Source organism: Lampetra planeri, chromosome 73 (assembly GCF_965212315.1).
Source record: "Lampetra planeri chromosome 73, kcLamPlan1.2.h2, whole genome shotgun sequence".
NCBI lineage: Eukaryota > Metazoa > Chordata > Hyperoartia > Petromyzontiformes > Petromyzontidae > Lampetra > Lampetra planeri.
This window is the reverse complement of record NC_136178.1, coordinates 1,486,327-1,499,496: the sequence shown is the minus strand read 5'-3', so window position 1 is coordinate 1,499,496 and position 13,170 is coordinate 1,486,327. Positions and strand designations below refer to the sequence as shown.

At 45.1% G+C, this 13,170-nt stretch overlaps 1 protein-coding gene across 1 annotated transcript; it reads left to right on the top strand.

Annotated features, from left to right (window-relative positions):
• The first annotated feature begins 489 nt into the window (after positions 1–489).
• LOC144737721 (uncharacterized) lies at positions 490–2,590 on the top strand. The gene has a single exon (XM_078620572.1). The coding sequence runs from the start codon at positions 514–516 to the stop codon at positions 1,480–1,482; it is 969 nt and encodes a 322-aa protein (XP_078476698.1). The 5' UTR covers positions 490–513; the 3' UTR covers positions 1,483–2,590.
• Positions 2,591–13,170: the final 10,580 nt, after the last annotated feature.

Below are 13,170 nucleotides of genomic sequence, written 5' to 3'. Positions count from 1 at the left end.
TTCCTCTGGAACTCTTTGTAAGAATGAAGTCAGGATGTTATCACAGCACACGTGCAGCAGCTTAAGTCGGAACTGTTCATCACGGCAATCAAGGACATCTGTGCCTGGCTTTACACCTCTTAGTTGCGATTGAACATTCATTTATGCATTTGTGCATAACACAAATATTATTATTTTCAACACCCTTTGCTATGTCAGCTGAATTTAGCTTTCATAAACATTTATTTTGAAGTCAGACAACCAATATTGTGTGCTCGGAGTTTTGGGTTAACATTCATTTTGAAGATACGAGGGCTTCCAGGCATGTTTATGACCATTTGCCCTCTCATTGTGTGTCATAACAGCCCGTGTGATGAATTTGGGACACTTTTTCACGCTATCATAAATATATGAATAAGTATAGACGTGTAAGTCACGTGTTACTGTGTATATGTATTGATACTGATGTGTAGATGGTGTGGATATAAGTTTTTCTCTTTCTGCAGCTGTCGCTTCCTCTGCAGAATTGGTCTGATGGAGCAAAGGCACTCGGCACGTTTAGGTGCAAAAAGGCATCCATGCGACCGGTGTGCATACAGCACGGATTGTCCTTCAAATTTGACACGGCACCAGAGAACTCACACAGGAGAGAAACCTTTCATGTGCAGTGTGTGTGGGAAGGCGTTTTCACAGTCATCTACTCTTGTAACACACCAGAGAACACACACGGGAGAGAAACCCTTCAGGTGCACTCCGTGCGGGAAGGCGTTTTCAGATTTATCTTCTCTTCATGTACACCAGAGAACACACACGGGACAGAAACCCTTCAAGTGCAGTGTGTGTGGGAAGTCGTTTGCACGTTCATCTACTGTTGTAGCACACCAGAGAACTCACACGGGAGAGAAACCCTTCAAGTGCAGTGTGTGTGGGAAGGCGTTTGCAGATTCATCAAATCTTGTAAAACACCAGAGAACACACACAGGAGAGAACCCCCTCAATTGCAATGTGTGTGGGAAGGCGTTTGCACAGTCATCTACTCTTGTAACACACCAGAAAACACACACGGGAGAGAAGGCGTTTACACTTTCACCAAATCTTCAAATACACCAGAGATCACGCAAGCATCAGAAGATCCACAAGGAGTGGAGTCTGAAATCAGCTTGTGAAAGTCAAAGTGCCGCAATTAACCTATCCCTCATCAAACAAGAACCGGAAGAAAATCCCAGCTTGGACACTTTTAAAGGTATTGAGGTGAAATATGAAGAGGTGAAGGTGAAATGTGAAGAAGTGATGGTGAAGAGCGAAGAAGTGAAGTTAAAATGTGAAGATGAAGATTCAACTCCAAAATCGGACCTTCACATCGATGGAGGCAACGTGAAGCAGGAGGAGAATTCTGACTGTGAGGCAGAGCGAGGCAACTCCCAGCAGTTAGTGGAAGTGGAGGTGTGGGTGGACTTCCTCCGAGACAATACAAAGTCAAATGGAGACCCGGAAGATGCGTAAGCCAGAGACGATGTCACTCCAATAGATGCTCCTTTGTCACAGGCCTTTAATGACAAGAATGTAAAGTTGAACACTCAGTTCATAGGTTCAATCTGCAGGGTAAGAGCAGCCAGTCTTTGTGGACCTGTGGGTTGGGTAGATCTCTAACCAGGAGAGAGAGACAATAAGCTCCCAAGCATTCACTATGTTATCATAATTGCATTTATATATTGCTTGCTTAATCGCCTCTGGCAACTCGGAGTTTTGTATCGTATCTCTTTTCAAACACTCGAAGAGCATCCCCAAGTAGCAGCTGCCCCTGTGTGGCACAAGGTGGTGGCCCTGCACCGGCCTGCATGTGAACAAGAGCCTGTCATTAGGGGGCGATGGTTGATGTGGCATCTCAGTTGTGGAGTTTGTAGGTAATGCTTAGAATTTGATATTTTTGACCCTGACGCCAGCATGCAATGGCCTACTCGTTTTGAATGGTGCATTAGTTGTGTTGTACATACACTTAAGCAGATTTTGCATATTTTTCAAATTAGCTTCTTGTTAATGCGATGTAACCTAGTGCAGTAATTCAATTTTGTTAATATGCCTGTCAATAATTTAGACTGAATACTTGTCTGATTGTGTGTGTACATGTAACATTTTGTCTATAAGGGTCAAACATTGATTAAGTGATGTTAGGACAAAGTGTATGTTTGGCAAGTAACCTGTACAGATCACTCGGGTGAGACTCATTGTTGTTGTGATACAGGCCAAAGGGTATTTTTGTGTTTTCAGGAAGCGTCTGCCTCTGGAGCAACTCATTGTCTTTGAAATAGCGAGCACACTCGGATCATTCATCAGTTACAAGGCATACCACTAAAAAGTTACACGTAGAGAAGATACATTCTCTACAACACGAATTATAATTTTGTATTACGTGTTGACGTAGATTTTGTCGAATTAGGACGAGAAATGGTCTTTGCTGATTAACGTCTGGATGTTGACAACACGAACAACGCATCCACGCAAGCTCCAAATGCTCTGTTTTGAAGTTTGAAAATGAAACAACTTTGAATTGTATTATGTTTTGAATTTGATAATTGTATTTCTTCATTAAAAGCTGATATAATTGTATATCTAGAAGACTTAATTGAAAAAGATATTTCGTGTGAATTTTCTCTCGTCGTGAAGTAGATTGCCTTGCCGGGGATTTGGTTCGATTCGGACTTTCACCTGCTTGGGATCGCGGGATCGAGATGAGGCGACACAGAGCTGGCCGTGCCAGAAGACCGCCGTCTGCAGATCGATTCCAACGCGATTGGACGTCTGGCCCTGTGCCTCCGTCGTTCATGCAGGGGGCGCGTAGGTTTACAGCGCCCCCTGCATGAAAGCGACCGAACGTGCAGCGTTCGTCACGAAGTTGTACACTTATATGAAAGAGTATCGCCCGTGGGTTTTCAAACTAACTTCGTCTGACAGAAATCTATTTCGCGTGAGCCCACCGCATTAAAACAATGCTCAGCTGAGCGAGGCGAGCCACGGTGGGGGGAGGGGGGTCACCTTATCTTTGTCACGTGCCGTAGCTCACGTGACTTCTGCCGCGACAATGTCTGGATGTTTTCGCCTGAGGACGACCGCTTGTGTAGCGATCGAAACGTCGTGATGTATTAATTATTTTGTTATTTTTTCTACCTACGTGACTTTACTGAAAGAACCAAGAAGTATGAAAGACGTCTTGTCTGCTGATCTTGTTCATATCCGTGTACATCGATATCCCACATTACTTACACGTTCACATCACACACAATGAAATAGAAACTAGAACGACTTCCGGGGATGGGCAAAGATCGAGGAATCTCATTCAATGGAGCGAGTTCAGTGTGTTCGATTCAACATCTCTCTGTTCGCATCTGTGTCTCTCTCTCTGCCTGTGTCTCTATGTCGTCTCTGTGTATCTTTCTCTGTCTCTGTGTGCGTCTTGTCTGTGTCTGTCCGCCTGTCTTGTCTGTCTGTGTGTGTCTGTCTATCAGCGTCTGTCCCACCGGAGTCAACGACTGTCAGTAGCAGCAGGCGCCCGTTCAACTCCCACGACTACACGCGACTCAATCTTGCTCCCAACACACAAAGATCCCCCGTATAGCGTGGGCAGAATGTCAGGGCAAGTGCTGTTAGCGAGCACCTAACACAAACACAAAGATCCCCCGTATAGCCTGCAAAGAATGATGGGGCAAGTGCTGTTAGTGAGCACCTAAGACAAAGATCCCCCATATAGCCTGGACAGACTGTAGGGGCAAGTGCTGTTAGTGAGCACCTAAGACAAAGATCCCCCATATAGCCTGGACAGACTGTAGGGGCAAGTGCTGTTAGTGAGCACCTAACACAAACAGAAAGATCTCCCATATAGTCTTAACAGTTTAATTTCATTTTCATTGATTTGGTATAGCCCTGTGAGCCATTCGGCTCTTGAATCGGGTGCAACCGCAACAAATAAAAAACAAAAACATGAACAAGAAAACATCTCAAAGTAACTATGCGCAAACAGAAAAATCCAGGGAAAAACTGCAAAGTCTTCCAGAAAAAAAGCACCGTACACCAACGCTGTGCAAAAATCCCAGTGGGATGCAAGTCAAACAACAACAACCACAAGACAACTTAGATTAAAGCCATCATTCTAACACAGTACTACAACAAACAAACATGGCTAAACCAAAAATCTTTTTGAAATCGCCATAAGCATGTAACAGTGATCATAGGAACTGTGACCGAAATTTCACAATAAACAACAAAAAACATGTTCCACCAAACCCTGTAGCCATAGCTGGCTGCATGAGTCACTCCACAACAGCAGGAGCATCAGTAGGAGTATAAAAACAATTTCAAATGCACCTTTAAAGATCAAAGATGGAGAGCTCTGAAATCAGCTCGTATGCAGGTGCTCAGTGGATTGTTGCATTGCAAGAAAATTTGATGATGACAGCTTGGAGAGGCCTCCATCCAGCATTGGATTTAATTATGGTTGATAATTCACTGGTCAACACACTTTTTCTGGCATAAGGTATTCCAACGGTGTTAATGTAATTTTGGGGTGCTGATTCCAAATCTGGTATCAGTTTTTGTCTATCACATCAGGTTTTTGAGATATCAAATATTGCGTTTTCAATAAAAACTGCAGAAGAAAAATATTAAATAAATATGGATATCTACATAAAATTATATTATAAACACACTATCCTAAAAATACAGCACCATATCTTAACACTAAAGCAGTCACTGACTCGCAACAACTTGCAATCATAAGTGACAGAGTTAATTTCGGGTAAAATCAATGAAAATGGGGTATGCCGATAGCATAAAATGAGATGTGATAGATATTCTTAGGTTTTTTCGGTAAAGAATATGATTCCTTGCAGTCACGAAAGCTTCAGATTTGGAATCCGCACCCTGAAATTAGTCTAAAACAGCTGCAAAAGTCCAGGCCAGAAAAAAACATTTTTTGTTGTTGACCAGTGTCATGATGATGAACATGAATCTATAACTCAGCTTTGCCGTCCGTTTACTTAAAAGACTCGCCTGTGCTGTATCGCCACTAGGTGGCACCATATTACAATTAACTCCAAATCTTGCAATATGTTTATGAGATAAATGAAAATGTCGAGGTCTGCGAGCCAGAAGAGGGCTTCGGGAGAGAGTTGGTGTAGCTTTGTTATTCCTTCATTGCAGGAACGAAGACTACAGTGGTTTACTAGATGGTTTACTGTATTTACCGGGTAAGGTTGCCCTTTGGGTTTATTGCCGACGCAACTCAACAACATAAGCAAGATAAGCGGGCTTCCTCACTACTCCGAACGTGAACCAACGCTAACGGACGGCGCAGTAACAAGGATATTCCCTCGCGGCTAGGAACGGAAACGCACCATCCCTGCAGATCATTGCCAAAAACCTCGACTGCCGCGGGGACATCCCAAACAAATGCAATCACAGTTGGAATGTTTCCATGAAAGCAAACCGTCCTGGATTGTTTAAAACTATTTCTAAAGATTTTGATTGAAAGCTTTCGTGACTGCAGGGATTCATCTTCTTGGTTCTTTCGGTAAAGTCACGTAGAAGGGCAATAATAAAAAAATAAAACACATTTCGGCCACAACGCAAGCAGCCGTCCTCAGGTGAAGAACAGGTCTGTCTTAAAGACAACGTCTGAATGAACACCACCAAACTTGGCAGCGTATATTTAAGCTGGGTTAGAGGAGGGCGCCTTGACAATGGAATTTGCATATCAACGCACAAAAAAAACCGCACACAGAGTTGTAATGTTCGGGCCTTTAATAACCCTTGAACAAGATAAAAAATATACGTCTTGTTTAGGGCGGTGTGTCAGTTGTAAAGGTCACAAGGTTATCACAATTTGTTCAACATTGTGCAACGTAACAGTAAATTCCACTCCACTTAGTGCAAGTGAAGGAAAATTTATTCTATCAAGCGGTAATATTTAACTCTTAGGTTATTCCCTTGTTGCCGTCGTTGTGATGGGAAATGAACAGAAACACATTCCTGCGGAGGGAGCTGGTAGGAACGTTGGGTTGCTCGGTCAATGGCCAGGGTCAACGGCGGCGTGGTGTACGGCGTGGTGTATTCCGCAAATATGCCCGACTGTGAGGGAGGGCACAAGCCGGCGTGAGTAGGTTAAACGCTGAGTTTTACAAGGGCACCACGGGGTGACCAACCCTTCGCCACCCTGCCCCAACCCACCCTCCCCACCAGCCCCTCCCCACCCTCCCCACCCAGCCCCTCCCCACCCTCCCCTCCCCATCAAGCCCCTCCCCACCCTCCCCTCCCAGCCCCTCCCCACCCAGCCCCTCCCCTTCCCACCCAGCCCCTCCCTTCCCACCCACCCCCTCCCCTCCCCACCCTCCCCTCCCCACCCAGCCCCTCCCTCCCCATCCAGCCCCTCCGTGCTCGACGGACGGACGGACACAATAATTCCCTGTGGGCTGGTGTAACCAGGAGGTTCCAACCAGTATAACTTGTGCTACCTGTGGCAAATTTAAAGTTTGCTGTCCTGGCTTCCATTGCTGCCACCAAAATCCAGCAGCTCATCTTCCCTCCCAAGATCCATCAAGTCGTGAGTCTGCAGCTGGGCCGACGCCTCTCTTGTGACTGCACCTGTTGACAACGGACATCCTGGTTGCAATCTCTGCCTGACATGAGCCACATCTGCAGACAGATCCCCACTGGAGTGGTTCCGGCGATAGGGAGGCAACAGACTGTAGGGGCAAGTGCTGTTAGCGAGCACCTATTAAGGGTGGGACGGCACACGAGGGGGTGGGTGGCCAGCACCACGCCCGGCCGTCTTTGTCTCCCCAGTGGCAATGTTGACACACCGCACCGGGTACTCGTTTGAGGCTGAGTCAACGTAGGGGAGGCTCAGGACCGGTTCGGAAAGTCGTCACTGGCGGTGTTGGCCACGAGCGGGAATGGAACTCGGCTGTTCGGTGCGGAGCGCAGCGCTCACCACGACACTGCCACTCCCCTTCTTCTTGGTTCTTTCGGTAGTCACGTAGAATGGAAATAATAAAAATTAAACATAATAAAATAATTCTCACGACGTTTCGGCCACAACGCAAGCAGCCGTCCTCAGGTAGAGAACAGGTCTGTCAAGAAGACAGAGTCTGAATGACACACCCCATTCATTCAGACTGTCTTCTCGACAGACCTGTTCTCCACCTGAGGACGGCTGCTTGCGTTGTGGCCGAAACGTCGTGAGAATTATTTTATTGTTTTATTTTTATTATTTCCCTTCTACGTGACTTTACCGAAAGAACCAAGAAGATGAATCCCTGCAGTCACGAAAGCTTTAAATCGAAACTGCCGCTCCCCTCCTGTAAACAAACTTGAACTCCGACCCCGCTCTCTGACGTCACCGCGCAGCGTGACCTCATCGGCGTCAAACGCCTGGGGGCGGTGTGCCTCGCTAGCGACGTCATGTCACCCACCGCCGGTGAGTGGCGGCTCATTAACATAAGGTTTTCGTGAAAGTCGTCGCGAGTTTATTGCGCCGTGTTCAGCATCCGTGCTCCATCCCTCCACGTGTGAGCCGGGCTCATTTACATAATTTATTTAAGTTACAGAGCCGCTCATTGCGGAAAGGAGTGCCTTGTACCCCGGAAGTGACGTCACGGCTTGCTGCGCGTGGCGTTGCGAGGTAGCTGGAAGTTGCCGCTCCGCGTGTGAACTGAAATCCGAGGTAAGAAATTTTCATCGTGGTGGTGGTGGTGGTTGTAGTGGTTGTTGTGGTGGTGGTTGTGGTGGTTGTTGTGGTGGTGGTGGTGATGATGGTGGTGGTGGTTGTGGTGGTGGTTGTAGTGGTGGTTGTGGTGATGGTTGTTGTGGTGGTGTTGTGGTGGTGGTTGTTGTGGTGGTGGTTGTGGTGATGGTTGTGGTGCTTGTTGTTGTGGTGGTGGTGGTGATGATGGTGGTGGTGGTTGTGGTGGTGTTGTGGTGGTGGTTGTTGTGGTGGGGTTGTGGTGGTTGTTGTGGTGGTCGTTGTGGTGGTGGTGATGATGGTGGTGGTGGTTGTTGTGGTTGCGGTGGTTGTGGTGGTAGTTGTGGTGGTTGTTGTGTACCGAGGTAGACCCTCGCTCTTTCTCTCGTTGGGATGTCAATTGAGTAGCAGCGAGCATGGAAGCGATGTCCAGGTTGGAACTTTACAACGCGGGGCCTTGCCTCCTGCCCTCGCCTGATCGCGTTTGCTTCAATTATCTCGCTTAGTTTAGCAATCTTTGGAAGAACGTAATCAGCCAGGCGATGCATTAATTGTGTGTTGACAAACTCGGTGTTGCATTGCATTACATTTCCAAACTTTTACAAAGTTTGTTTGATTAAGTGTGCTCTCTCTCTCTCTGTGTCCTCTACTGCAGTCACCAAACCTCCAAATCTCTCACTGACACAAGGCCCTAATTATAATATGTTATAATAATTATAATGTTATAATAATTATAATATTTTATACTAATTATAATATATATTCTTGGTTCTTTAGGTAAAGTCACGTTTTATTTTATTATTTCCCTTCTACGTGACTTTACCGAAAGAACCAAGAATATGAATCCCTGCAGTCACGAAAGCTTTAAATTAAGATATAATTATGTGTTATAATAATTATACTATGTTATAATAATTATAATAATCAAATATGCTAAAAATGTCACCCCCACCCCCCTCCCCCAATATATTGCTATAAAAACATTTAAAAAAATAATATTTGCGATGCTATGTTAATAAAAACAACAATTTGCTAAACCTTGGCCACGAAATCTGGACTTGTCTTCATATAACAATGCATAGATTTCTGTTTACATGATTGCGTTGTACTTCATGAATCCCTAATCCCTGCCATTACATACTTTGAAACAAAAAAAGGTAAAAAAGAAAAAAACAGAGCAATGTATGACAATACACTATTATACATTGTATCAAATAAAAAAAATCCCATCCCATGTGTTAGTGAATTTTTAAAAAGATTTTAGGGAGGAAATGGCAGGAAATGAGTTTTCAAATTTAGATATTTTTCTGGAGGGGGGACCCCAGACCCCCTGGAATATTTGGTCTCCCCCAATGTTGACTCCATGGCTACGGCCTTGCATTGACATGCTAATTTCTCTACACCCCCCCTCTCTCTATTTAAGGCCTCGACACAGAAGTGTTGTTTCTCTATGTGCCTATGTGTGTGTGTGTCTCTCTGTGTGTCTCTCTGTCATCTCTCTCTGTGTGTCTATGTGTGTGTGTCTCTCTCTGTGTCTTTGTGTCATCTCTCTCTGCTTATGTGTCTGTCTATGTGTCTCCTTGTCTGTGTTTTGTTTCTTTCTCAAATTGAGCAATCTTTGGAAGAACGTTATCAACATGTGGGGTGTTGACGGTTATGTTACCCGAGCCTGTGTTGTATTGCATTACATTTCTAAGTTTACTGGGTTTGTTTTCTCTTTAATTTGTACCTGATGATGATTGCTTGTGTTGCAATCGAAACATCGTATGCTATAATTTAATTTATTTACTTTTTCTACGTGACTTTACCGAAATAACCAAAGAGTGTCTTGCTTAAGTTTAAATTTCTCTGCACCTGGCTCGCTACTTTGTAACTTTGTTTTATTTTAAATATTCACAGTTTTTTTCCATTTTTTACCAGGCCACGCCTGCTTGAGCTGCTATACCGCTCTTGTTTCCAGAAGCGACCTGCCCACAACAACAATAACAAGGTGGGGCTTGTCAATAGCGTGGCGGTATTCACTCTAGACGCTTGGTGGTGTTCACTCTAGACGCGTGGCGGTGTTCACTGTAGGTGCGTGGCGGTGGTCACTCTAGACGCGTGGCGGTGTTCACTCTAGACGCGTGGCGGTTTTCACTGTAGACGTGTGGCGGTGGTCACACTAGATGCGTGGCGGTGGTCACTCTAGACATGTGGCGGTGTTCACTCTAGACACCTGGTGGTGTTCACTCTCTGCATGTAGAGTGGGGACAACCGGGGTATCGCGACCACAGGGAGAGACACGCAAACTCCAAATATACAGCCAGCATCAGGGTTGGGATCGAACCCACGACTTCCTGTATGCCAGGTAGTTAACATCTCACCACGAGGAGAGAGAGAGTGACACGCAGCCTCGGCGATGTTGATTGATCCTCAATTAATTTCTTGGTGGAGTAAGGAAGCATTAATACACCACCACCTGTTAACCATGCCAGTGTGTGACAGTCTAAAGTTTGTGTTTGCAGTAAAGTCTATTAACTCTATTGAACAGGGAGGTTATATCAAAGCTGTAGTTTGTTTTTTGTTTTCCTCTGGAACTCTTTGTAAGAATGGAAACAGTCAAGAAGTTAACACAGCACACACATGCAGCTGAAGTCAGATCTGTTCATCCCAGCATTCAAGGACATTGTGAGCCTGGCTGGCTTCACACCTCTAAGTTGCGATTGAACATTAATTTATGCATTTTTGCATAACACAAATAGTATTATTTTCAACACCCTTTGCTCTGTCAGCTGAATTTAGCTTTCATAAATATTCCTTTTGTAGCCAGACAGCTGAAATTGTGTGCTCGGAGTTTTGGGTTCACATTCATTTTGAAGATATGAGGGCTTCCAGGCATGTTTATAAGTTACAGAGCCGCTCGATGTCCGAGGGGACTGTCTTGTACCCCGGAAGTGACGTCACGGTCTGCTGCCGCGTGGCGTCGCGAGGTAGCTGGAAGTTGCCGCTCCGCGTGTGAACTGAAATCCGAGGTGAGAAATTTTCATCGTGTTGGTGGTGGTTGTAGTGGTTGTTGTGGTGGTTGTGGTGATGGTTGTGGTGGTTGTTGTGATGGTGGTGGTGATGATGGTGATGGTGGTGGTGGTTGTGGTGGTGTTGTGGTGGTGGTTGTTGTGGTGCTGTTGTGGTGGTGGTTGTGGTGGTGGTTATGGTGGTGATGATGATGGTGGTGGTGGTTGTTGTGGTTGCGGTGGTTGTGGTGGTAGTTGTGGTTGTTGTTGTGTACCGAGGTAGAGCCTCGCTCTTTCTCTTGTTGGGATGTCAATTGAGTAGCAGCGAGCATGGAAGCGATGTCCAGGTTGGAACTTTACAACGCGGGGCCTTGCCTCCTGCCCTCGCCTGATCGCATTTGCTTTAATTATCTCGCTTAGTTTAGCAATCTTTGGAAGAACGTAATCAGCCAGGCTATGCATTAATTGTGTGTTGACAAACTCGGTGTTGCATTGCATTACATTTCAAAACTTTTACATAGTTTGTTTGATTAAGTGTGCTCTCTTTCTGTGCAGTCACCAAACCTCCAAATCTCTCATTGACACGTAATATGTTATAATAATTATAATATGTTATAAATATAATGTTATAATAATTATAATTTGTTATAATAATTATAATAATCAAATATGCCCCTCCAATGTATTGTTATAAAAATCTTCTTAAAAAATAATAATTGCGATGCTATGTTAATAAAAACAATTTGCTAAACCTTGGCCACGAAATCTGGACTTGTCTTCATATAACAATGCATAGATTTCTGTTTAAATGATTGCGTTGTACTTTATGAATCCCTAATCTCTGCCATTACACACTATGAAACAAGAAAAGGTTAAAAAGAAAAAACAGAGCAATGTAAAACAATACACTATTAGACATTATTGTAAAGAATAAAGACAAATTGCATCCCATGTGTTAGTGAACTTAAAAAATATTTAAGTCATTAAATAGCAGGAAATTAGTTTTCAAATTTAGATATTTTTCTGGGGGGGGGGGGGGACCCCAGACCCCCTGGAAGATTTGGTCCCCCCCAATGTTGACTCCATGGCTACAGCCTTGCATTGACATGCTCATTTCTCTACCCCCTCTCTCTCTATTTAAGGCCTCGACACAGAGGTGTTGTTTCTCTATGTGCCTATGTGTGTGTGTCTCTCTCTGTGTGTCTTTGTGTCATCTCTCTGTGTGTCTATGTGTGTGTGTCTCTCTCTATTTGTCTCTGTGTCTCTCTCTATGTGTCTCTGTTATCTCTCCCTGTCTGTGTCTCCGTGTCTGTGTTTTGTCTCTCTCTCAAATTGAGCAATCTTTGGAAGAACGTGATCAACCAGGTGGGGTGTTGACTGTTATGTTAGCTGACTCTCTGTGTTGTATTGCATTACATTTCTAAGTGTACTAGTTTTGTTTTCTCTTTCATTTGTACCTGATGATGATTGCTTGTGTTGCTATCGAAACGTCGCATGCTATTATTTAATGTATTTATTTATTCTACGTGACTTTCCCGAAAGAACAAAAGAGTATCTTGCTTAAGTTTTAATTTCTCTTCACCTGGCTCGATACTTTGTAACTTTTTTTTTATTTTAAATATTCACAATTTTTTTTCATTTTTTACCAGGCTACGCCCGCTTGAGCTGCTGTACTGCTCTTGTTTTCAGAAGCGACCTGCCCACAACAACAACAAGGTGAGGCTTGTCAACAGCGTGGCGGTGTTCACTCTAGACACGTGGTGGTGTTCACTCTGGACGCGTGGCGGTGTTGTGAGGGTGAGTGGTGAGGGTGAGTGGTGAGGGTGAGTGGCGGTTGTGAGTGGTGATTAGTGAGTGGCGTGGGTGAATGGTAATGGTGAGTGGTGAGTGGTGAGCGTCAGTGGTGAGTGGTGAGGGTGAGTGCTGAGCGGTGAGGGTGAGCAGTGAGGGTGAGCAGTGAGGGTGAGTGGTGATTGGTGAGGGTGTGATTGGTGAGGATGAGTGGTGAGGGTGAGTGGTGAGGGTGAGTGGTGAGGGTGAGTGGTGAGGTTGAGTGGTGAGGGTTAGTGGAGAGTGGTGAGGGTGAGTGGTGAATGGTCAGTGGTGATTGGTTAGGATGAGTGGTGAGTAGTGAGGGTGAGTGGTGAGGGTGAGTGGTGGTTGTTACGGTGAGTGGTGAGTGGTGAGGGTGAGTGGTGAGGTTGAGTGGTGAGGCTGAATGGTGAGTTGAATGGTGAGGCTGAATGGTGAGTTGAATGGTGAGAGTGAGTGGTGAGGGTGAGTGGTGATTGGTCAGTGGTGATTGGTGAGGATGAGTGGTGGTTGTGACGGTGAGTGGTGAGTGGTGAGGGTGAGTGGTGAGGTTGAGTGGTGAGGCTGAATAGTGAGTTGAATGTTGAGAGTGAGTGGTGAGGGTGAGTGGTGAGGGTGAGTGGTGATTGGTGAGTGGTAAGGGTGAGTGGTGAGGGT